At 35.6% G+C, this 24,050-nt stretch overlaps 1 protein-coding gene across 1 annotated transcript; it reads right to left on the minus strand.

Annotated features, from left to right (window-relative positions):
* Window positions 1-4,440: 4,440 nt before the first annotated feature.
* On the minus strand, window positions 4,441-23,795 carry LOC117332820 (matrix metalloproteinase-19-like). Its single transcript, XM_033891866.1, has 11 exons — window positions 23,637-23,795; window positions 18,350-18,441; window positions 17,829-17,980; window positions 15,087-15,162; window positions 14,813-14,952; window positions 11,287-11,544; window positions 9,394-9,507; window positions 8,334-8,501; window positions 6,854-6,987; window positions 6,300-6,448; window positions 4,441-5,754 (listed from the first exon to the last, which is right to left on the minus strand). Exons 1-11 carry the CDS (start codon window positions 23,703-23,705, stop codon window positions 5,655-5,657), a joined length of 1,452 nt encoding a protein of 483 aa, XP_033747757.1. The 5' UTR covers window positions 23,706-23,795; the 3' UTR covers window positions 4,441-5,654.
* Between the last annotated feature and the right edge of the window lie 255 nt (window positions 23,796-24,050).

Raw genomic sequence — 24,050 nt, forward strand, 5'->3', positions numbered from 1 at the left:
TTTTACCGAAATTGATAGCTTTATAGAAGAAAAGCAACGGTCAAATATTAAACGCAATCAATAACAACCATGGTCCTTTACGTGCAATTAAAATGAGAAAAAGCCAATAAGTATATTATTCTAAGAATTCTGGATGAAATACTGGGAATACTGGGAATTTCTAAAATAATACATGTTCCCTACCGGCCCTCGCTAAAAATAATAACAGTGACCTCGACCTTAAGTCAAATAACATTAAACTAGGACTTTTCCCGAGATACTATGGCCCTTCTATCATTGTGTACATTTTAATCAAAATCTCTAGAGCGCCGGGAAACTTTGGCGTTACGTACATATATTGTGTACGCACACGACGGGCGAAAAGGAAACATAAATAGTCCCCCTATCCCCCTAACCCCTAAAATCACTTATACAACATACTCTGTGAATGGCCCCTATTTCCACAATAAAAGATAAATAACATTGAGCTTATTGTGTTGGTCTCTAGGTTATGTCTGGTCCATAATATCAAATTTGGGTCAGTTGATATTGTATTATAATTCAGCTGGGCAACTCTTTACAAAAACAAGAAGATGATGGTGACATGCCTACGGCCTTTTCAACACTAACTAATAACATCGATCTTTACTAACGATTAAACCAATAAGGACATCTTACAACTTAGTTGAAAGATAAGCTTGATGATTTAGTTTCTTCTTTTGTTAACTTTCCCTTTATAGATAGCGACATCAATGCTTCCCGAATATATGCTGTTCACATAATCTAGCTGACTTGATATTTGATAGTATATTCACAATGTCGGGATTTTCGCAATACATGCTGACTACTGAAAGAAACAAAGGGTTCCGAAAGATTGCATTTTTTATGAAGACCATCGTTTTACAGTCAGTATTCGATTTCATATCTTTCTATTTCATTGTCTGATATTTAAGTAATCATCTCCGACTCGTAGATAATACAGGTTGTTCCTTTGTTTAAACTCGGTTTCTCATATTGAGGACTCGACATTAAGCAGAATTTACCCTACTGTTGATATAGCAGATTTTAAACTTCTGGAACGTATGGTCCTATTATCATTGTACCTTTTTAATGGTTTCAGTGCAGTTTAAAGTTTTATTCATAATTTTCCTTCTCATATTTTTTTTTTCGAGTTACACATTCTAACACACGTGATTTTATTTCTTCGGGTAAAACTGATAGAAATAGACAACTTTGATTTTAGTTTTTAAAATCATCATGAAAAATCGATGAGATTTATGATATTCTAATCATGATATGCTGATATTCGATAAACACTGGAATCGATTATAAATTTAAAAAGCACACTCCAAGAAAGAACAATATATATAATGGACTTTGTTCCTCTTCTCTGTCCTCCGTTTTCATTATTTACGGTCGGTTTTCGATATTTAATTAGCATTTAATGATGTTTGCCGTCTATGCGGATACTTTTATTACCGCCATATCATTTATTGTGAACATTTGTAGACACCCGACCCGCGCAAACGTATCATCGCTTGGTGTATATAACTTAAGATTAAATCAAGACTTATTTATGACAACCAAACTACAACAATCATAATGACAAACCGATCCCTATGCCGACGAGAATGACTACTAAAGTCAAACCTCGCCATGAAGGATCTTCATGTAGTACTAGTATTAGATTTATTTAACGAATTACTAAGGTTTAAATATGAATGTGGTGAGGATTTCTAATTTCTATAATTATTTAACTAGAAGCAAAGGAGAATCTTGCATTAAAATAAGACTATAGGTCTAATTTAAAAATCGATATACGAGGGGAGGGGGGGGGGGGGAGAATATGATGCGATTTTTTAGACAATCTGTCATTATGATTACGTATAAAGTATCGAACTCTTTATTGTTGAGGCATCGGTATCTTCATTGTTAAACATTCCAGTCATTAATCAGAATGTGTTGTATATTTGTCGCTGTAGATCGCCCATATTACATAGCTCAGACCTTCTATTACCCCGATTATATCGCATATAACGTCTCAGATATGTTTTAACTGGAATATACAAGATGTCGTACATTTTCTTGAAATCACCTGATCATCACCCTGCTGTCCTGTGAATAGTACTATCGGGATATTTTGATTGATCGCAGTGTCAGTCACTGTCCCCGTCGGTTAATTAATGTCACTAAGGTAACCGTAAAAAAAAAAAGAGAAACGCTACCATCTCTAGTGCAGATGGTTCAAAAACTACTAGCATGTATATCATCTAATGTAATTCTTCTGAAATTTGTGTCACATGGAATTTTCGTTCAAACTCTTTACAGATATTTCATACCTTAAGAATGGACAACTTTGACATATTTTACACGTTTAGTATAAAAAGGTTAAACTTCTTCCTATTACAACAGTTAAAGGAACATATTTTACTGAATTTCAAAATATGCATAAATGAGATCGAACTATTTGTCATAAGAAGGAACAAGAGGCCAAGGGCCACGTAGTTCTCTGGGCATTGTATTAGTATTCAATTTATTGTTGTCAAATATTCTTGCATTTGGTAATTATAATATGTTTAACCAAGTGATCATGATTGTCTTTTTAGTTCTTTGTTGTAAATAATTAATTGTGATGTATATATCATATCATTATTAGTTTTAAGATCATATTGTTTTATCTGAAAACAAACCAAACAAGTCCAGCTCCAGTATCCTGGCTGGTATGTGTGTCAACGCTGGGGCAGAGCAAGGAGGATAGTTTAGGTCACTAGAGGTCAATATAAACAGCTCTATTGTGATTAAGACTCAGAGTAATCTGGCAGTTAAATAGGTTTTTAGGTGGCCTGAGAGTGGGAGACAATGATGTTTTGGTCAGCTGGTGTTTCTATGTTAAGGTGTACATACATTTTATGGCGTCTCTGATTTGGTGACCATAGTACGAAGTTTTGTATGTTTTGATGTTCTGATGTTCTGATTAGGACTTGTTGATGTGCACACTCCGGTGAATGTGGATATGTACTAAATGTCTGTAAATAAACTGTAAATGGTGTATTAACACTTGTTTGTGGTTTGAACCCCGTCACAATATTTTGATGCAAACCTTCATATTTCATATATTGCCATTTACCAACCATGGATATCTGGTTTCGACAGATTATACTTTACATTCTTGCATGATATCTGTTGATTTGCACATTTAATTGATATTTCCCTTCACAACAATACTAGGAGCTAAATAATATTTAAACGTATATATAGCTCATGTTATATTTCACTCACAACTTGTAGTAAGCACGTATTATGATACAAATATTGTATACAAACTATATTATGTTATGCCCCAAAAACATTTTCATCTTCTTATACCATTCAAGTTATGCTTTTTAAGTGTGATACAATTATTCTGATGCAAATTATATGGAATATTCGTAGTATGGAATTAAATAATGTAATGTGTGATACTGATTATATGTGAACCACATACACAGTAAATTTGCTATTCAAAACTTTGTCACATATATTATAAATTTGCTATTTATAACTTTATGTATTTTTTTGCATTAGTTCTTCAATTAAATCTTATCATTTGATGATATAAAGCAATGCATTTTTGTATGTACCAAGGCAGAGGTATTTGTCCACAAACACATTCCGGACTTGTCCCTTCACTACACTGTAGACCGCATACATACGTGTGTGTTTCCCCTTCAGTGTAAACTATACCTTAGGGAGCAGTGGTTGAAGCCACTTTTCTTAAATTGAAAGAATTCCAGTTCATATCGAATATTGTGATTGTTATCAACACAGCAACTACACAATACTTATGAATGCACAGTTAGGCTAAAAATCTGTTTACCAGGTGCAAAGCAGCAAATTTCTCGACCGCTGGCTATAGCTATAAATAGCCCCAGAGAACTAAAAAAAAAAACGGTTTTCTGTAGGCCTATGTATCATAACTTTGCAAGTAGGAGACAGGTTAATATATACATGTATATACGCTGATATATATAAAAAAAAGCTCAAAAACAAATAAAGTTATTGTTCTGCTGAATACAAAAATAATTTTAACAAGATAATACGGCGAACTTTAGTCCGCCATTTGATGTGAAATTATATGCCAAGAACGTTTAGATGACGAATTCGTAATAAACAACCTTGTTTCTGAGATACCGTCTTGACAATCCTTTTCTTTGGTGTTGGTCAAAGGTCAAAATGTAGGTCAAAATATAGGTCAAAATATAGACCAGTGTAAATATATACGATAGCTCGGAATTTTGTTTTCTTTTGAAGGTCAGTTGTCAATATGGAGGTCAAATTGACCTACTTTTGACACATAACACATCACCTCACCTCGATAAGATAAAGTGCGGAAGGACGAACGTAAGGGCGGACGGAATGACAGATACAACTCAAAACTATACTCCCCTGTTCTCGGTAGGGGACAAATAAACAAAACAAAAATCATTTTGATATTTCTACTGAATGTATTTAAAGTCTTGCAAAATTGGCTAATATAAAGCAATAGGTTACTCTGAAAACAATCCTTCGACAACATGTTTCGATCATGCAAAGTACATATATTCTCTCACCTACAGGAGATGAGTCACTAAACCAGATGTATTCTATACCGACATACTGGCTTATTCTATTTTTGCATCTATTCACAACATCAAATTGTATACTTCCAAGTAATTTGTATCAAAATATAAAAAAGTTCAGTGAAACATAAAATAATCAGCCTCTTACATGATGATACGGTATTTAGTTATTGATATATAAAAATTAATGTCAATTTCTCATTTCTCATCAGTTTCTATATGGCATGATTGCAAAATATTGGACAATAGTTAAATGCAACGCTCTGTGTTTCTGAAACAAATTGTTCTTGAATAAACACGTCACCCATGAGGAGACACTATCATATTCACAATTTATATTTAACTTATAACTTTGGAAATATTCAAAATAAAAGAATTACATTTGGAATTCATGTCGAAGAAGAATAGGTTTATCGAATAAAACACATAATACGAAATGTGTCGATATAAAATCAATGTATTCGACATCATTATCATTATCATTTTCCAATTAGCTATTGCCTGTTAAGTTAATACTAAATTCAAATGATAAACATACTTGAATATCTTTTCCAAAACGATAACATCAGAAAACCGTTTGCCTAAAAAACTAAATGATGATGAAATTGCTAGCCGTTTATTCTTCGATATTGGTATATTTTGTATATATTTATAATATGCAAACATAACATTCAATCAGAATCAGTTTTATTAACATTTGTTATGTGTTTTAAAGTCGGGTGGACGTTATTAAAAATAATGTCTTTTATTCACCAAAGAATACCGTTTAAATAATTTAAAATATACTGAGACTTCAGTTGAAAGATTGCAAAGACGATTAGCATTTTTGTTGTTTACCAGGATTTTATAATGTAATCTATTGGCGTAAACAATGAAATCATGGAAAGCTACCTATTCCTATTTGAAAAGCTGGGTACGAACTCTGATAAGCGTACGTATATTGTCACCAAAAACGGTTACAATAACGAATTAATGAATTGTCCCTTTATTTGACAATTAGTGAAAATGTCTGCATTTTGATGTTGCTGCTACATGAGGTCATTCCGAACTTCTAGACATGGCTTCTGTCTTGAGTTATTACTTTGGGGTAGGACGCCCACAGCCTAACCAGGCACTAGCTTTCTTTTTTGGATATCCCCTCACCACTCGCCTACTGTAATCGTCCACTTTGAAATAGCTAAAAAAAGATACAATAAATACATTTTAATAAAAGAATTACAATCTTTATGATTTCATCATTTCAACATTTTTTTTTCAATTTTCTCGAATGACATCAGTTTAATTTTATCATTTCGGACACATTATGACTACAGACATTTCATACATGTCTTTTTTTCGTATTTGGAAGAAAATAGATAAAACAAAAACAATAAAGAGAAATTATAATATACTAAGCACGTACACATTTTAGCATTGATCATATCTTAGCATTTTTTCGCTTTAAACATTCCGCTAATTCATGATTGGGCTAATAAACTTTTTTGTATTGTTTTCTACGGAAAACATTTGGATGTGCTTTTTTATCATTATGCTAATTTGTTTGTATTCGGTTATGCGCTAAACGTTGAGTGCGCCAAATCTAGCACGTTTATCTTTTTATCATTCGTATATATATCTATATAACATACCATTATAATTATGTAATGTTGAAAGACACCAGTTGCTCTACAATCAATAATGAAACAAGAGAAAAGAGGTCGTCATTAAATAGCTTTTACGTACTTGTGTCCTTTGAAGAAATAAGTAAAGCGGTCGTAGCGGATGGCAGCCTCTACGTTAGGGGGCACATCGGGGAAGAAGGTCGATATAGGTCTAGGGTAACCTCGAGGAGGACTGCTGTAGCCTTCCGACCAAATACTGTATTCGGAGCCCTGTCGTAGTATCAAATATATTTGCAAATGTTTGACTAGATAAAAAACAATACATATATGGAGAAACAAAACAACAAAATAAATATAAATATTTTTAGATATATAACATTTTGTATAGGATCCTAATCTCCTTGTATTTTTTACTCGTCTTCATTCAAATCTATACTTTTGTTAATTGTTTACAAAACCCGATGATAAAATTAGAAATTGCTAGAAAACAAAAATCATATACTAATTGATAGAGCAATTAATAAAAAAAAATAACCACGACGTGTTGAGAAATGATGAATGGGTGACCATTAAGATAAGGTTATTATTTTCCATGTTAAGTATGAAATTTTAATCGGCTAACATGACATCGTCACCGCCGATGACGACGGCGATGATCATCATGATGAAACTGACCTTGAAGAGGTAAACGTTTCCGTCACGCCAGAGCACCGCGGCCTTGGCATTCCTGTACCAATTGTCTACACCTTTGATGACCCTAGGATAGCCTCTGTCCAATTGTCCTCGTGTGTATCGCCACAATCTCTTACCTACAATCGATCAATTTTAAACAGCTAGTTACAACGATCTCGTCAATGAAATGATTTTATCATAATATCAGATTTTTATTTTTCGAAATAAGAAGAGTATGCTGTTTGTCAATGTTTGATTGGATTTACCATTCGCAATGTTGCGGGTACTACATTTGAGTGATATCCTTATAGGTGATTTTATGCTTCATTATTCCTTTACATTTATTTTCTTCCCCTATTGTCGGTTGAAGACCAGCCAAACTCATTGACTACACGAGGGTTTAGATATACCCGTCCACGGAACTGTTTGATTACTACTCTCTCTCCAATAAACGAAGTCCAGAAAGACAAAAGTCGATATAATTCGTCCGCTAAAATACAAGAAGTGAGGATTTCCTGATAACAGCAATTGTATGACGTCATATCGATGCTTTATTATTGACGTCACAGCGAATCATCCTTTAAGTTATGAGAGTATAATGTATCTAAATATAGATCTTGTTTTCGATAATGTCTCATCATCTTAAAACAATGGCAACTACGGACATTAGAGAAATCAACTGTATCAAATTTCTCATCCGACTATTGATACCATTCGGAGCTCCTCCTAACTGAAATTTGAACATGTCTGTGTCATTCCTGGTAAATCCAATGGTGTGTCATTAGAGCAGAGGTTTGCTTTCCATCCCAATGCTATGCTTGCTTGTTTTCACTAACATTTTCGCAATTCCTTAGAAGTTTGTTGTACCGTTATTGGAGAGTTTTCCTATTTCTGTGCTGATAAGATTGAATTAGGATAACCTACCTCGAGCTTACTTAACTAAACAACGTATACAATGCAGACAACATGCAATTTAACTACAGTTTCTAAAGACTTTATACATGAAATCTAATTACTAGTTACTGTATAATCGTTCCAGCTCAAGATAGCAACATCCTACTTCCATATTCTAGGATGTCAAGATTTTCGTTATAAAAGTCGAGTACTGATTGATGATGGTGTGAGTATAAAATACCTATTATATACCCATAAGTTTACATGGCCGGCGTCGACCGGAACAATTCGTCTTGTCATCACTGTACATTTTCAAAGCAAATATTTATTTTAGCATAATTTTCGCCGTTTTATCATTTTTAATTCTGTGTTATTGTTTGTACTTTTAGAACTCTTGGCGTTGCCATGCTATTATCAAATTATTATAATAAATGTCATATTTTGAACTCTCATCGAACGGAATGCGGGTTTCCATTTTTATCATTGCATGGTTCAATTAATCTAAATCATTCATCTGTTCCTAAAAATTACTAAAAATCGCGCCAATGTGGGTTTTTTGTAGGGTCAAAAATATACTACAATGATATACCTTTGAAGAAAAACAGCCGCTGGCTTCTCGTCCTGACAATTGCCCCTGGATTTTTTGGAGCTTTGCGATATACCCTCCGAATATACCTTCCTCTTTCGACACCATTGGCGTTAGACCGAAACTTGTATACCTTGGTCCCACGTACTGCATAAATCCGACCATCGTCTCCTGTTATTTCAAAATAATCATTTTAAAATATCTTACAAGGTAATTATTTGATTTTTACAGCATCCAGAGTAAGCTGTGAACACGGTTTGTTTTATATGCCAAGAAGTAGAAGCCAAGATGATGGTCTTAGCAACCCCTTGAACCTTTGACCCCTCATCCGCATCATTTCGTCATGATATACCTTCCTTTCTATTTCTGCTGTGTTATTGTAAAGTTACTTACCGAATTATCGCAAAGAATGTTAATTCAATGCGTACGTAGTTAATGGTTAGTTTTCACGTCATTGAGTTTGGCATATATTGTTTGTAGGGAACGGTCGAACGTACAGGTGACGTCAGAAGAATATATCTCAGTGATAGCGCAAAATTGGACTTTGGATGGAATGTGATACCACAGTCACATGTTGAACATAGTGTATATATATAATATATATATACATAACGAAAATATAAGTATTAAACTGTCTTTAACTGTTATTGTCGTATAATTCTCACAGGATTGCAGACACATTAATCATAACGCGTGTTCAATTTGTCTGATATTCTTTGGGACTGATAGGACAACGACTTCCTAAAGAAGGCAGTATATTGTTTCAACGAACGCCCACTGCATTGCTGGATAATAAACATGAAGCGATTCATGGTATTATCCTATAATGCAGTGGGCGTTCATATGCCTATGACCCTTAATACACTGGAGTTTAATGCTCAGGGAGACTTCTAAATGGAATGGGGCAAAAATGAATATTTGCTCAAGAATGTTCAACTTACGCACCGGTAATTAATTAAATAACGAGTAGCATCTACCGATTTCTATTTCTGAACGTTGCCTAATAAAATTTCACATTCAGAGACCACTCAACTTTGACACACGGAAGTGATATGTCATTTACCGGTAAACGTATCGTCGAACTTGAGATTACAGTCTGTTCCCGGAGGGGCCCTAGTTGTCGTAGGTTTTCTCGTGGTTGGTCGAGACGTCGGCCTTGGAGCGCTTGTGCGTACACCTAAGAAAGGAAGAACAAATGTCATATTGCTATGCACGTATGACAGGGGATCAAAGTCGTTATGTAGACCATCAATGGCAATAGTAATCATTAGGTAAATTACATTAACGTCAAACTCAGTTAAGCTTTTTATAGTGATCATCATTTGTTGTTACCCCTGGTGGACCATTGTTATAATCAGAAATTGCCACACATTACCACCATTCAACAATAATTATATATATTACAAGAGGCCCAGAGTACCTGTATCGCTCACCTGGATTTCATGAGATATGAAACAAGAATGATGATTAAGTATATTTGTCACTGGTATTGCTATGTCAGTATATCATAGGCATTTTATATGGGTATGTGAGGTCTTTATGGCAAAAAAAATGCATTAATCCATGAAATGAAATTGATTTTTGCGCAACCTCATATGGATGCTATCACACAAATGTGCACAAATGAGAGTGATATCCATTACTTAGTTTCAGAAAAGAAGTTGTTTAAACCAAATGACCCCCTTTGACCCCACCTTCTGCATCCCAGGGGGTCAGTTCCTTCGTTTATAAAATTTTGAATACCTACCCAAAAGGATGCTACCAGTCAAATATGAGCTGTTTCAGAGAAGTTGTTCATATTAATTTAGCCAAATTGACCCATTTTGGCCCCGCCCCTCAGCCCCCGGGGGGTCAGCCCTGTCATTTGTACAATTTTGAATCCTTAACCAAAGGGAATGCCACCAGTCAAATATTAGAGATATCCATTGCTTAATTTCAGAAAAGAAGTTGTTTATATCAATTTAGCCAAATTGACCCCTTTTGGCCCCGCCCCTCAGCCCCCAGGGAGGTCGGCCCTACGATTTGTACAATTTGGAATCCCAACCCCAAAGGGATGCTCAAAGTCAAATATGAGCAATATCTATTGCTTGGTTTCAGAGGAGAAGTTCATATCAATAAAGCCAAATTGACCGCTCTTGGCCCCGCCCCTCAGACCCCTGGGGGGGGGGGTCAGCCTCACCATTTGTACAATTTTGAATCCCCACTCCATAGTGATGGTACCAGGCAAATATGAGCAATATCCATTGCTCGGTTTCAGTAAAGACGTCGCATATATCAATATAGCCCAATTGACCACATTTGGCCCCGCCCCTCAGGCCCTTGGGGGGTCAGCCTCATCATTTGTACAATTTTCAATCCCCACCCCATAGTGATGCTACCAGGCAAATATCAGCGATATACATTGCTCGGTTTCAGAGAAGAAGTCGTTAATATCAATATAGCTATATTGACCCATTTTGGCTCGCCCCTCAGGCCCCCAGGGAGTCAGCCCCACCAATTGTACAATTTTGAATCCCCACCCATAGTGATGCTATCAGGTAAATAGGAGCAATATCCTTTGCTTGGTTTCAGAGAAGAAGTCGTTTATATTAATAGAGCCAAATTGACCCCTTTTGGCCCCGCCCCTCAGACCCCAAGGGAGGTCAGCCCCACCATTTGTACAATTTTGAGTCCCCACCCCATAGGCATGCTTCTGACTAAATTTGGTCAAATTCTGATCTGTGATTATGAAGAAGAAGTCAATTGTTGACGGACGAACGGACGGACAACAGACGACGGAGGCCACGGTATGGCATAAGCTCATCTTGGTCCTTCAGACCAGGTAAGCTAAAAATGTTTATGATTTGTCCTCTTTAAAGTGTACTTTTCTTTCGCATATTTTGCATGATCCGTAAATGAAATTGAGATCATCCCAATAGTGAATTTATTCACGCCATGTGAAATATGTGCACTTTACCGTAAATGCTCTGTATAGCCTGTATATCATCAGTCCCAAGTCCGTAGTTAGGATCATACCCGGCATAGTAAGGAGCCATCAAGGCTCCAGGAGCGTTGGAATGACCAATCCCCAGAGCGTGACCGAATTCATGGGCCGCCACAATCTCAAGGTTTGTTCCCTCTGAGGTTCCGAGAGTCCATCTCTCGGAGTCATCGAAATGGGTGTCACCGGATATGGCTCCAGAACCAGGAAAGAACGCATGCGCCAGTGTACCTCCTGTAATCGATTTATAATTTAAATTGAGACATCAATTCTTAGAGTATTTACAAAAGATTTTTAAAAAGAACAATAAAGAGCGTGCTAATGCAGTATGTATACCTACATTTTTGTACTTCCAATGTTTTTAACAGATAAAGACATATTCCCAATAATAATAACCAATGTTATTCCCAGGGAAATGGAACGATGTCTCATACTATAGGCCAGTGTCCCTGTCACCAAGTTTATCAAAAACTTTGAAAAACTTTATGATGAAACTTTTTCTAGGTATGCGATTCCTGTGATATAGTAGTGTAATAAGTGAAATTGATTAATATATTATCTGCGTGACCCTTGGGTGTGACTAACCGGCCCTTTGGATCTGTGTGACCCTTGTGTTACCTAGCAAAAGTGTATTGATTGATTTACTTATGTAATTACCTATTGACCTTCCTATGTACCTTTAATCCGTTGGCCAGCTATTTCCTATGAGATTATGTAATAGTTTTATGTCAATAGTTTAAAGATTAAGAATTGTGAACAACTGGCCTGTTCCTATCTATATAAGGAACAGGCCAGTTGTTCACAATTCTTAACCATTTACATAAGTTAATCAATCAATACACTTTTGCTAGGTAACACAAGGATCACACAGATCCAAAGGGCCGGTTAGTCACACCCAAGGGTCACGCAGATAATATATTAATCAATTTCACTTCTTACTCTACTATATCACATTCCCATTATCTGTGAAGAAAAGCACGGTTTTATGCCAAAGAAATTCACTCTTACAAATCTAGCATGTTTTACTGATTCTATTACCAAAGCTTTTTGATGACAACAACGAAGTCCATCCAATTCATACTGATTTTTCTGAAGCTTTTGATAAAGATTTTCATAATCTTTTGTTACACGAAATGCGTAATTTTTGCGTTCTAGACAAGATTTTCAAATGGATTTGAGCTACAGTGAATGCGGTATCATCTGCCTGGTGTGACGCCACGTCCGGTGTACCCCAAGGGTCATTTTAGGCCCAAAACTTTTTCACATTTAATTATTATTTACACTCAGTTGCACATCTTTCCAAATCTTTCCTTTTTGCCAATGATGGGATTTTTTTTAAAGCAGTACTTTATATTCTGTGATGAATATCAGTCCGATATCGACAGTCTACGACTGGTGTAAAACATGGAAAATGTCCGTTAATATAAAGAAATGTTGTTACATAACGTTTACCAGCAAAAGATGTACAACTGAGTTTCACTATAGCTTTGGTTGAGAATCTCTGGGAAAAAAACATGCTTTGGACTTTCAAACGTGTCTTTTATTCGCTCCATGTACATTAGTATGGTACGCAGTCAGTTAGAATACTGCTCTGAAATAAGGTCACAATATCAAACAACACTCACTACTACACCAGGTGAGGTAGTACAGAGAAAACTATTAACGTCTTTGTGTTTTTAATCAAAATTAGATTATAATAGTTTATCTTACTTGCAAATGTGTACACAATTCAACTTTGCTAATCTGGAATATAGACGTCAATACATATATTATATATGTTTATTCATATGTGTATATAGCCTGTTTTATTCTAATTATTTAATATGAGAAATCAATTTTTTAGTTCCACATCTTTTTAATGTCGATTTGCTCAACTCTGTTTAACCCTGTCAATGCCGTATTAATGTAAGGAAATGCAGTGTTCTTAACAGAGATCAAACTAGTTTTAACTACCTTGGTCGTGTTCCTGGCAGTTTTTTTAACCGTCTCAATTGAAAGATTTAATTCGGGCATAAACATTTGTTTTCAGAATTAGGTTTTTTTACTGCTCATAATATGGCTTACATGATTTTCTAGATGATATTTTACATGTGTATGCATCTTATATACTGTATTTGCTCTTTATTATGTATTACAATTAGTCTTGTGTTATATTTTATTAATTTGTTATTAGTTCTATAATTGGACCTTCAGGTCTGTTGAAATTGAAATAGATCAATAAATTAAGTTGTAAATCTATTTGAGTAGATATTTTATCAATATTTTGGCTTTAAATAAACAAAGTAAAATATTTGAAACTTGTTTTACTGTCTTTTCATTTATATGAATATGAAATCAAAAGAATACACTTCAAAGGACAACAATTTCATCTTTCCCACATAACAAACAAAAGTATCAAGATGTTGTAGGTAATATAGCCTGATACTTCATACAGAACATACCTGTATGTGGTAAGAGGTATGGTGTCGCAAGAGGCCAATGACCTCGAAGAACGATGATATATTTAATTAACGTTTAATGAATGGTATAGACTGGCTTCTTGATTAATCATTTTGTCAATAAAAATTGTTGTTTTAATTTTTGAGAGATTCGAGTAAGTGATCATTAAAATTACTAAGGGTTTTTTTAAGTTTAGCATCCATTGTTCATCCAAGATAAATATATAAATGTTCATTGTCCTTTGACAATTTCAAGACACACTGTGACCTGAATTGGAAAATTCAAGTTCATCGTCACACATGTCAATTTTGATTGTCCTATGAGCTGTTTTCCAAGTTGTGTCATAGTGGCTTTATTTTGCAAAATTGAAGTCCAGCAATTATTGTATATCCCAGGTGTGAAAATTAATTGCCCTGTGACATTTTTTGAAACAATGTAGGTCACAGTGACCTATTTTATGCAAAATTCAAGTTCAGCATCTATTGCTCATTCCAGTTGTCTATTTCCATTTTCCTGTGACAATTTTAAGGAAAAGTAGGTCACAGTGACCTAATTTTTCAAAATTCAAGTTTAGAATCTTTCTACCAAACTTGCTTATAATAGATGATTTATAAGTTGAAATATCATGTCCTCAAAGTGCTTTTTTCAAAACCATGGATCACGCTTGCTACCATCGTGCTAACATTGTAACCGTTTTAAAAAGAGTATGCCCTCGATCTTCCAAAAGATAATAGTCCAATATGTCTTCAAATAGAAAGGATAGTAACAATAAAAGTCAATATATCATTTGAGCCTACTTTAAATGAAGATTCCAAAATTATCTAGCGACTAGATGGATGATTTTTTAAGAACACTTCCAACATGTTTAACCTTTGGTTATCCCGGATGTCAAGCCTAATTGACATTTCTTTCTAAATGAGATTATGTTAGAACATTATTTTAATGGGATATATCTGAAGTTATATAAGTTGAATGAAATTTAGTAGGTCGCCATCATGGCGAAGGTCTTAATCCACAAAATGTTAATAAAGATACATTTCTTTAGAAGCTTATAACGCTTTACCTTGACGGTCGAATGGGTAATTGTCTCCATGGTTCCCGCGTCCATAGCTGATAAGAATATCCGCATTATTTCCCGAGACTTCCCGGAAATTGATATTGGCCTGCGCAGACCATTTGGCCAATGCATTTGCAATAGCCCTCCTATGAACAAAAACATAACATAGCTGTAGTAGGTTCCATGATATGCTTGTCTCTTTACCTTTAGATAAGTATAGTCAATCTGCGTGATATTATTCGTTTCGAAAACAAAATAAAAATACAGATATATAATTTACCTTTGTTGGCCCCGTTGGAGCTGACTCGTGAACCCTACAAATGAGTAGGTGAGCGTGTCCTTATCCCATTTAGTACCTAAAAAGATAAAATACAATCAGTACATGTAAAATATTGTAATTAATAAACAAAAATAATAGTCAACCCATCGACATCAACACAATATGCCACAAGTTAATGGACAGTGGAATTCCAGGGTGTTTCAATTTTCAATTCCAATAACAAAGAACATATTTTGTAAAGATACACAACACAGTACCCTGTTGATCTCCTCTTCGATGTCCTGAAAAGACTTGATGGATGCTATTTAATCAGCAGCAAGGAAGGTTGGATTGTTCTTTTCATATTTTTCAAATTATAAGCCAGATCACGTTATATACCCATTTAAAATTAACTCTCTAAATGCTTGAAATTCCCATCATGATGATTGCTACTTTCCATTATGCGTGCCCCATCATGCTTCTGAGAATCCTAATTCTTTGAGTTGCGCGTGCGTACACATTTGTTTAATCACACGAAAATGCTATATCCTACCCGTTGTCATGAAAATATAGCTGTAATGCTAAAGAAGAATCTTGGATAAAGATTAGTATGGATCCCTCTAACCATACAGCATGGAAAACATTACTTTTAGATAAATTGGGATGTGCTGGAGGGGATACAAATTTTAAAATGACTAAAGATGGTTTAACAGCATCATCAAAAAAATCAATACTTTTTGGAGGGAAGCGTTCATATCTTGGGCCTCTATACAAGAACATGTATCCCCCACAACCCCCGAAGAAGTAATATCACTACCTATTTTTTTTCAATAACTATATTAAAAGAGGCAATAGATTTTTTCTCTATGAACACTGGTGTAAAAAAGATATATTTTTTGTCTCTGATTTATTAGAAAACAATCAATTTATGTCCTATGAAACTTTTTCTCATACATACAGTATAAATGTAAACTTTATAGAGTACTTTGGTGTTATTAATGCCATACCAAGAAACTGGAAGGACATTCTACTGAATAGTAATGGTATTGTAGATATACCTATAATTCCATATAAATTGATTAATTATTTGAATACACACGATAAAGTCACTAAATATGTTTATCATATTATGATCAGATCTCTTTCTGAAAAACCAATTAATAGCCAAAGAAAATGGCAAGAAATATTAAATACTGATATCAGTGATGAAATTTCGGAATTATGTTATTCTTCTACCAAGGGAGGTAACTGATGATACTAAACTTATTAACTTTCATTATAAACTTATACACAGGATATTGTATACCAATACTAAGTTGATGAAATATATTTACATTTGTCTGACATTGTCACTATATAGTCTGTTTGAGAGCTCTGGCATTGATGTATGTTTAAATGTCATCCATCACAAGGTACACTTATCAGCGTATTAATACAACACAAACCGGAACTACAATATCCAGGATAATTAAGTTTAACGACTAATTATTTTGTTTACATTATTTGTTATCAAAAATATGCCATTTACGCATTACGTTGATAATAAAATGATTAACAAAATTGAGGTTTTTTTTTATTTTCCATGTACTATTTTGTTTGCCAAAAAGCACGCGACCATGTTCCGCTGGTCCAACGACTGACAAAAAAATCTGCTGATTGTCGGTAAGGCGGGAATTATGAATTTTATATATGAATTATAGCATTTAAAAAATAAAACAAGTAAAAGGAATGTAAATATAAGCGTTGAACTGTTTTTGTATGGTATTTATGATCTATTTGAATGCCAGAGCTTTGCAAGCAAACAAATCATAATGTTGTGTGCTTGTAAAGCTCTGACATTGAAATAGATCATAAATACCATACAAAAACAGTTCAATGCTTAAGTAAGCTTTCAGAAACTGAAAGATGTACCTTCTGCATAATTGGAAGAGAAACTATTCTTCATTTATTTTGGGAATGTAGTGTTGTTAAAACTTGCTGCCTTTTGTTTATGAAAATGTTTGAAGACATTCAATGACCTTTGTTTTTGGTGTAACAGACAAAGATCATAATTATGAGATAAACTTTTTATTGCTGCTTATGATATACTATATATAGTTGTGTAAATTGAAAAACAAAACTCCAATATTTTCTGAAAGCAAAAAATACATCAACCATTACAATAAAATAGAAGATATGGGATTGTGAACATATCACCATAAAAAACAAGGAAAGGTAAAATTTAAATGAATTTTTATTAATCAACTTTTAAGTTAACAAATTAGCTGGATGGTAAATTACACATTTTTTTTCTATTATCAAACCAACGGGTTTGTAAACTACACAGTGTCTGTTTATAGTTTTACCATGTTTCGTGAGGTAACAACAGATACATGTCCACTTTTTACATGTGTAATGTAATGTACATTCATATTATGATTATAATGATAATTCAAATAATCTATTTAAAATTGTCATTGAATACTAAGTTGTAATGTGAATAATAATATATCCAATTACATATGCGATGTATAGATGTATGTGATTATGTTGAAAAAATTTGAATAAAAAAAATCAAGCCAATGATTGAGAATTTGCATTTTGCAAAAAAGGTCAATTAAGGAAAATTACTATCTATGATGTATATGATCTGAAACATTTTCAGAGATACGGTTATGAAGAGAAGCAAAGGACCAATCAATTGTAGACTAAATATTTGTCCCGCGTATTTACATATCTTAAACTATATATAAATTGTACGGGAAATACAGTTACCAAACTTACCTACTGCATAGAACTCTAGGGGTCCACCGGGTTGGGCTCGCTTTCGAGGTGGAACTAAATCCTTCACCCCACACCGTTCTCCGGACATCTTCTTAACAGTGCGCTTGTCCAGCTGTCCCGTCACTGGTAACCCGGCTACCCTCTGGAAATGTCTGCAATACAAATGTATACTCCCGCTTTAATTTCAATATTTTGAATTCATACATATTTAGATAATTCCGGTATTTAGATTACGTTAAATATCTTGAAAAACTTTCACATCTCATTGAAATCATTGAAAAAATCTCCCTGTTTTGGAAACAGTTCCTAATAATTGATATGAAAAAAATATCCTTCCTATAACCGTAGCATGATGTTCCAAATTATTACACTACTAACATTTAAACTGAATTTCTGAATAGAAGAGAAACCAAAATTCAATGTGAGTGATACCGATGCAAAACACTCATTCAATAATATGACATCTTAATTTATTACTACAAAATTCATTATCATCCACCATCCGTTTCGTAACGTACTACCTAATTGCCCTTTCTCGATCCTCTGAGCTGTGGGCTGCTCCATCTGGCTTCGAAGCCACATCGTCAAGGTAACCGAAATCTTCAAAAAATTTCTAATGGAAATGAAAGGTAATGGTATAATTAGGTAAATATTGTTTTAATCAAGTAATTATAAAAACTACCGTAAATTATTGATGAAAACAGCAGTTTATAAGTTGAAGTAAATTTCATAACGAATAATGACGATTATGTGTGCCTGCCTTTGTTTCGACTCGGTATGTGTGTCTATGTACCTGTCTGTGTGTCTGTCTATGTACCTGTCTGTGTGTCTGTATATGTACCTGTCTGTGTGTCTGTCTATGTACATGTCCGTGTGTCTGTATATGTACATGTCTGTGTGTCTGTCTATGTACCTGTCTGTGTGTCTGTCTGTGTACATGTCCATGTGTCTGTCTATGTACCTGTCTGTGTGTCTGTCTATGTACATGTCAGTGTGTCTGTCTATGTACATGTCCGTGTGTCTGTCTATGTACCTGTCTGTGTGTCTGTTTTTGTGTCTGTCTATGTGTCTATCTATGTACCTGTCTTTGTGTCTGTCTATGTACATGTGTCTGTCTGTGTACATGTATGTGTGTCTGTCTATGTACATGTCCGTGTGTCTGTCTATGTACCTGTCTATGTGTCTGTCTTTGTACATGTCAGAGTGTCTGTCTATGTACCTGTCTATGTGTCTGTCTTTGTACATGCCCATGTGTCTGTATATGTACATGTCCGAGTGTCTGTCTATGTACACGTCTGAGTGTCTGTCTATGTACCTGTCTATGTGCATGTCTTTGTACATGTCCGTGTGTCTGTCTGTGTACCTGTCTGTGTGTCTGTCTATGTACATGTCCGAGTGTCTGTCTATGTACATGTCCGAGTGTCTGTCTATGTACCTGTCTGTGTGACTGTCTGTGTGTCTGTCTATGTACCTGTCTATGTGTCTGTCTATGTACATGTCCGAGTGTCTGTCTGTGTGTCTGTCTATATGTCTGTCTATGTGTCTGTCTATGCACCTGTCTATGTGTCTGTCTATGTACCTGTCTATGTGTCTCCCTATGTACCTGTCTATGTGTCTGTCTATGTACCTGTATATGTGTCTGTCTATGTATCTGTCTATGTGTTTGCCTATGTACCTGTCTATGTGTCTGTCTATGTACCTGTCTGTGTGTCTGTCTATGTACATGTCTATGTGTCTGTCTATGTACATGTCCGTGTGTCTCTCTATGTACATGTCCGTGTGTCTGTCTGTGTACCTGTCTGTGTGTCTGTCTATGTACATGTCTGTGTGTCTGTCTATGTACCTGTCTGTGTGTCTGTCTATGTACCTGTATGTGTGTCTGTCTGTGTACATGTCCATGTGTCTGTCTATGTACCTGTCTGTGTGTCTGTCTATGTACATGTCCGTGTGTCTGTCTATGTACATCTCCGTGTGTCTGTCTATGTACCTGTCCGTGTGTCTGTCTATGTACATTTATGTGTGTCTGTCTATGTACCTGTGTGTCTGTTTATGTACCTGTCTGTGTGTCTGTCTATGTACATGTCCATGTGTCTGTCTATGTACCTGTCTGTGTGTCTGTCTATGTACCTGTCTGTGTGTCTGTCTGTGTACCTGTCCGTGTGTCTGTCTATGTACCTGTCTGTGTGTCTGTCTATGTACCTGTCTGTGTGTCTGTTTTTGTGTCTGTCTATGTACATGTCCATGTGTCTGTCTATGTACCTGTCTGTGTGTCTCTCTATGTACATGTCAGTGTGTCTGTCTATGTACATGTCCGTGTGTCAGTCTATGTACCTGTCTGTGTGTCTGTCTATGTACATGTCAGTGTGTCTGTCTATGTACATGTCCGTGTGTCAGTCTATGTACCTGTCTGTGTGTCTGTCTATGTACCTGTCTGTGTGTCTGTCTATGTACCTGTGTGCCTGTCTGTATGTCTTTCTATGTACATGTCCGTGTGTCTGTCTATGTACATGTCCGAGTGTCTATCTATGTACATGTCCGAGAGTCTGTCTATGTACCTGTCTATGTGACTGTCTGTGTGTCTGTCTATGTACATGTCCGAGTGTCTATCTATGTACATGTCCGAGAGTCTGTCTATGTACCTGTCTATGTGTCTGTCTGTGTGTCTGTCTATGTGTCTGTCTATGTGTCTGTCTATGCACCTGTCTATGTGTCTGTCTATGTACCTGTCTATGTGTCTGCCTATGTACCTGTCTATGTGTCTGTCTATGTACATGTCCGTGTGTCTCTCTATGTACATGTCCGTGTGTCTGTCTATGTACCTGTCTGTGTGTCTGTCTATGTACCTGTCTGTGTGTCTGTCTATGTACCTGTCTGTGTGTCTGTCTATGTACATGTCAGTGTGTCTGTCTATGTACATGTCCGTGTGTCTGTCTTTGTACCTGTCTGTGTGTCTGTCTATGTACATGTCTCTGTGTCTGTCTATGTACCTGTCTGTGTGTCTGTCTATGTACATTTATGTGTGTCTGTCTATGTACCTGTGTGTCTGTTTATGTACCTGTCTGTGTGTCTGTCTATGTACATGTCCATGTGTCTGTCTATGTACCTGTCTGTGTGTCTGTCTATGTACCTGTCTGTGTGTCTGTCTATGTACATGTCCGTGTGTCTGTCTATGTACCTGTCTGTGTGTCTGTCTATGTACATGTCTGTGTGTCTGTCTATGTACCTGTCTGTGTGTCTGTCTATGTACCTGTGTGCCTGTCTGTGTGTCTGTCTATGTACATGTCCGTGTGTCTGTCTATTTACATGTCCGAGTGTCTATCTATGTACATGTCCGAGTGACTGTCTATGTACCTGTCTGTGTGTCTGTCTGTGTACCTGTCTGTGTGTCTATCTATGTACATGTCTGTGTGTCTGTCTATGTACCTGTCTGTGTGTCTGTCTATGTACATGTATGTGTGTCTGTCTATGTACCTGTCTGTGTGTCTGTCTATGTACCTGTCTGTGTGTCTGTCTACGTAAATGTCCGAGTGTCTGTCTATGTACATGTCCATGTGTCTGTCTGTGTACCTCTCTATGTGTCTGTCTATGTACCTGTCCGTCGTGTGTCTGTCTATGTACCTGTCCGTGTGTCTGTCTATGTACCTGTCCGTGTGTCTGTCTATGTACATGTCCGTGTGTCTGTCTGCGTGTCTGTCTGTGCGACTGTCTGTGTGTCGGTATGTGTGTTTGTTTACTCCATGTCTTTATATTATTAAAAGTTATAATTTAAAGTTGTCACATAAAACCCGGTCAAGTATATGTTTTGAAGTTTTCATGACGCTTATACTGAAGTTGTTTTCCGTTGTATCATACCAGTACACAAGCTGTTGTTCTAGCTCGACCGTAACATTTCCGTGGTACTTATGTAGTACTTGAGCCTAAGATGAAACATTGAAGGTGTAAGGGAAAGATCAACAAAAGGCAGTCAGCTAGTTTCCAAATAAACAAATACGTCCTTAACATTTTCACATATTATGTTATAGGAATTTATTTGGCCGTATTACTAAACTACGTAAAAGTCCCGGATATTTCCCTTCTCACATTGAAATAATATTACTCTCATCACCACTGTGTCTAGTCAATTAGATCCTTTAGTACATACAGTCGAACCTCGATATCTCGATATCAGTAGGGTCATGGGGGGGGGACTTCGAAATACCCCGAGTATATTCTATATTTAGTTTTTACGGTCGGAACAGAATTTTCACTTCAAAATATGCAATCTTTGAGTTATCAGAGTTCTAGATAATGACGTTTGAATGCACAAAGCAAGAAGAAGACACTGACAAGCTTTATAGTTCCATAAAATTATGTTAAGTTTGTTTAACCAGAAACGATTTCATCGATTTTAAAATGGCTGTACCTCTCGAACAAACGGGTCGAGGTCATTAACTTTAAAAGGTAATGCAGTGTCAAGTTGAATTTGAATTCCTTCTCACACAACAATTCGCAATGTACAAAGTCTACTCCAGTGTTAAGCATACATGTAACTACAGTGCTTCATTATGTTTCACTCTGAGGTGTTTACGATGCAGTACGTACTCCCGACTTTTTGTTGCTGTATCAAACTTACCTATCCCTAGATGTGGGTGTTTGTGAATTATTTAGTATCTAATTACATATTCCCTAATGTGTTAAAAGTTAAAAGGTCATACCGACCGACAATAACACTCAGACTAGCATTTGTCTGCGATGTCCTCTTAAGAAAATATAAATGTATTCCTGCTTTGTCTGCGAGTTATAAAGCTATGTAAACTGTAAATGTCAACGTAAGATGAAATCCGACCGTCGATAAATATGGAATATAGCTATCATAAATCGAGAGAGCTCGTGCTAAGATTTTTTTTTTTTTTAAGCTGATAAAAAAAGTTGAGTGCTACTTCACTAAAGCAATTATTGACCAATGAAATTGTTTTAAAGGGGCAACAAGAGAAAATTGTTGTTATATTCAAAGAGAAAATACGCATTATAGCCAGGAGAAGCAGCATAATGAATGCTCTATTTGTACTCAACGAGTAACCGAACTTTCGATTGCAATTATCATGACCTAGGTGAACCAGCCAAAATAGGTACATTATGTTTATCAACTATTTCCAGTAAACTAGATTTTCAAGTCTGTAAGGTTCGAACATATAGTAGAGTATGCGATAAAATACTACACCCTAAATTCTAAACAGTTTATACATATATACAAACATTTACTATCGCCATATACCTTGCACTGTATGTCTTTGAATTACATGGAGTGTTTTTCGGCATAGCCGTATAATTTTTCTTTTTGCCCCGGATATGACGCGACAGGTGGCGTTACTGGTCAAGATGAAGTATGTGATTGGTCAATGTAGCGGTAAATGCAAAATGCAGATAAGCAGTTAAAAACGAAACAAAGTTAAGATTGAATGCAAGCTGAATACGTGCATGAATCTTTTCAAATGACACGTTAATAAAATTACATTCCTGATTCAAATGCAGTCTTAGTATCACCAAAAATGATTCAATTTGATATAATTTTGTTATCCGTGCTGAAACGCATTAGATCGTTAATTTATTTCACCAGTAGTTTTACATTATAACCACCAGCATTAAAACTATGCCGTTTATCTTTTTTAAAGATATTTCTTGTTATTTCTTATATGACATCCATTTTCATGGTTAGCAAGTGCATTGTGCAAGAATGATATTCATTTAAATGCTGATTTTGTATGTTATATTTGCTTACACTTTTTTCACGTTACGTCACATTATACTTCGTTAGCATTGGATACTCACATCTGGGCTAAAGCTTGAGCTGTAGTCGACACAGCACAAAAGGATTGGTATCACTGCTAATATCTTCATTGTCTTAGAATAGCTGTAATTCACGACCGAATGACAAGACGGACGGTCACGAGTGACCGTTGATCTTTCCCCTAAACACACACGATGTATTAATTGGGTCAAATCATAGTTGCGCCGGACGTTCGCACAAAGACATCCCTAAACAACATCCGGTGATCGTAGCCTGTGAAGTGTGATAACGGCGGACTAAGAGACCGTATTTAGAGGGATAAACTTCTTTGGGGCTGATATTTCAAAGCTTACTCGTATTAAGACTGTCAATAGAATGGCATAGACACATAAAATCACTTTCTGTTTTCAGGCTGACGTATTATTCTAGATAAGGTGCAAATATCTCATCATTAA

The sequence above is a fragment of the Pecten maximus genome, chromosome 8 (genome assembly GCF_902652985.1).
Source record: "Pecten maximus chromosome 8, xPecMax1.1, whole genome shotgun sequence".
Taxonomy (NCBI): domain Eukaryota; kingdom Metazoa; phylum Mollusca; class Bivalvia; order Pectinida; family Pectinidae; genus Pecten; species Pecten maximus.

What these genes read in the sequence shown, in the direction of transcription:
- LOC117332820 (XM_033891866.1), bottom strand. Translation starts at nt 23,705, where the DNA reads ATGAAGATATTAGCAGTGATACCAATCCTTTTGTGCTGTGTCGACTAC. An exon ending in GCTCAAGCTTTAGCCCAGAT is followed by an intron (nt 18,442 to 23,636) that starts GTGAGTATCCAA and finishes CATTTCCATTAG; the next exon opens with AAATTTTTTGAAGATTTCGG. An exon ending in CCTAGAGTTCTATGCAGTAG is followed by an intron (nt 15,163 to 17,828) that starts GTAAGTTTGGTA and finishes TTATCTTTTTAG; the next exon opens with GTACTAAATGGGATAAGGAC.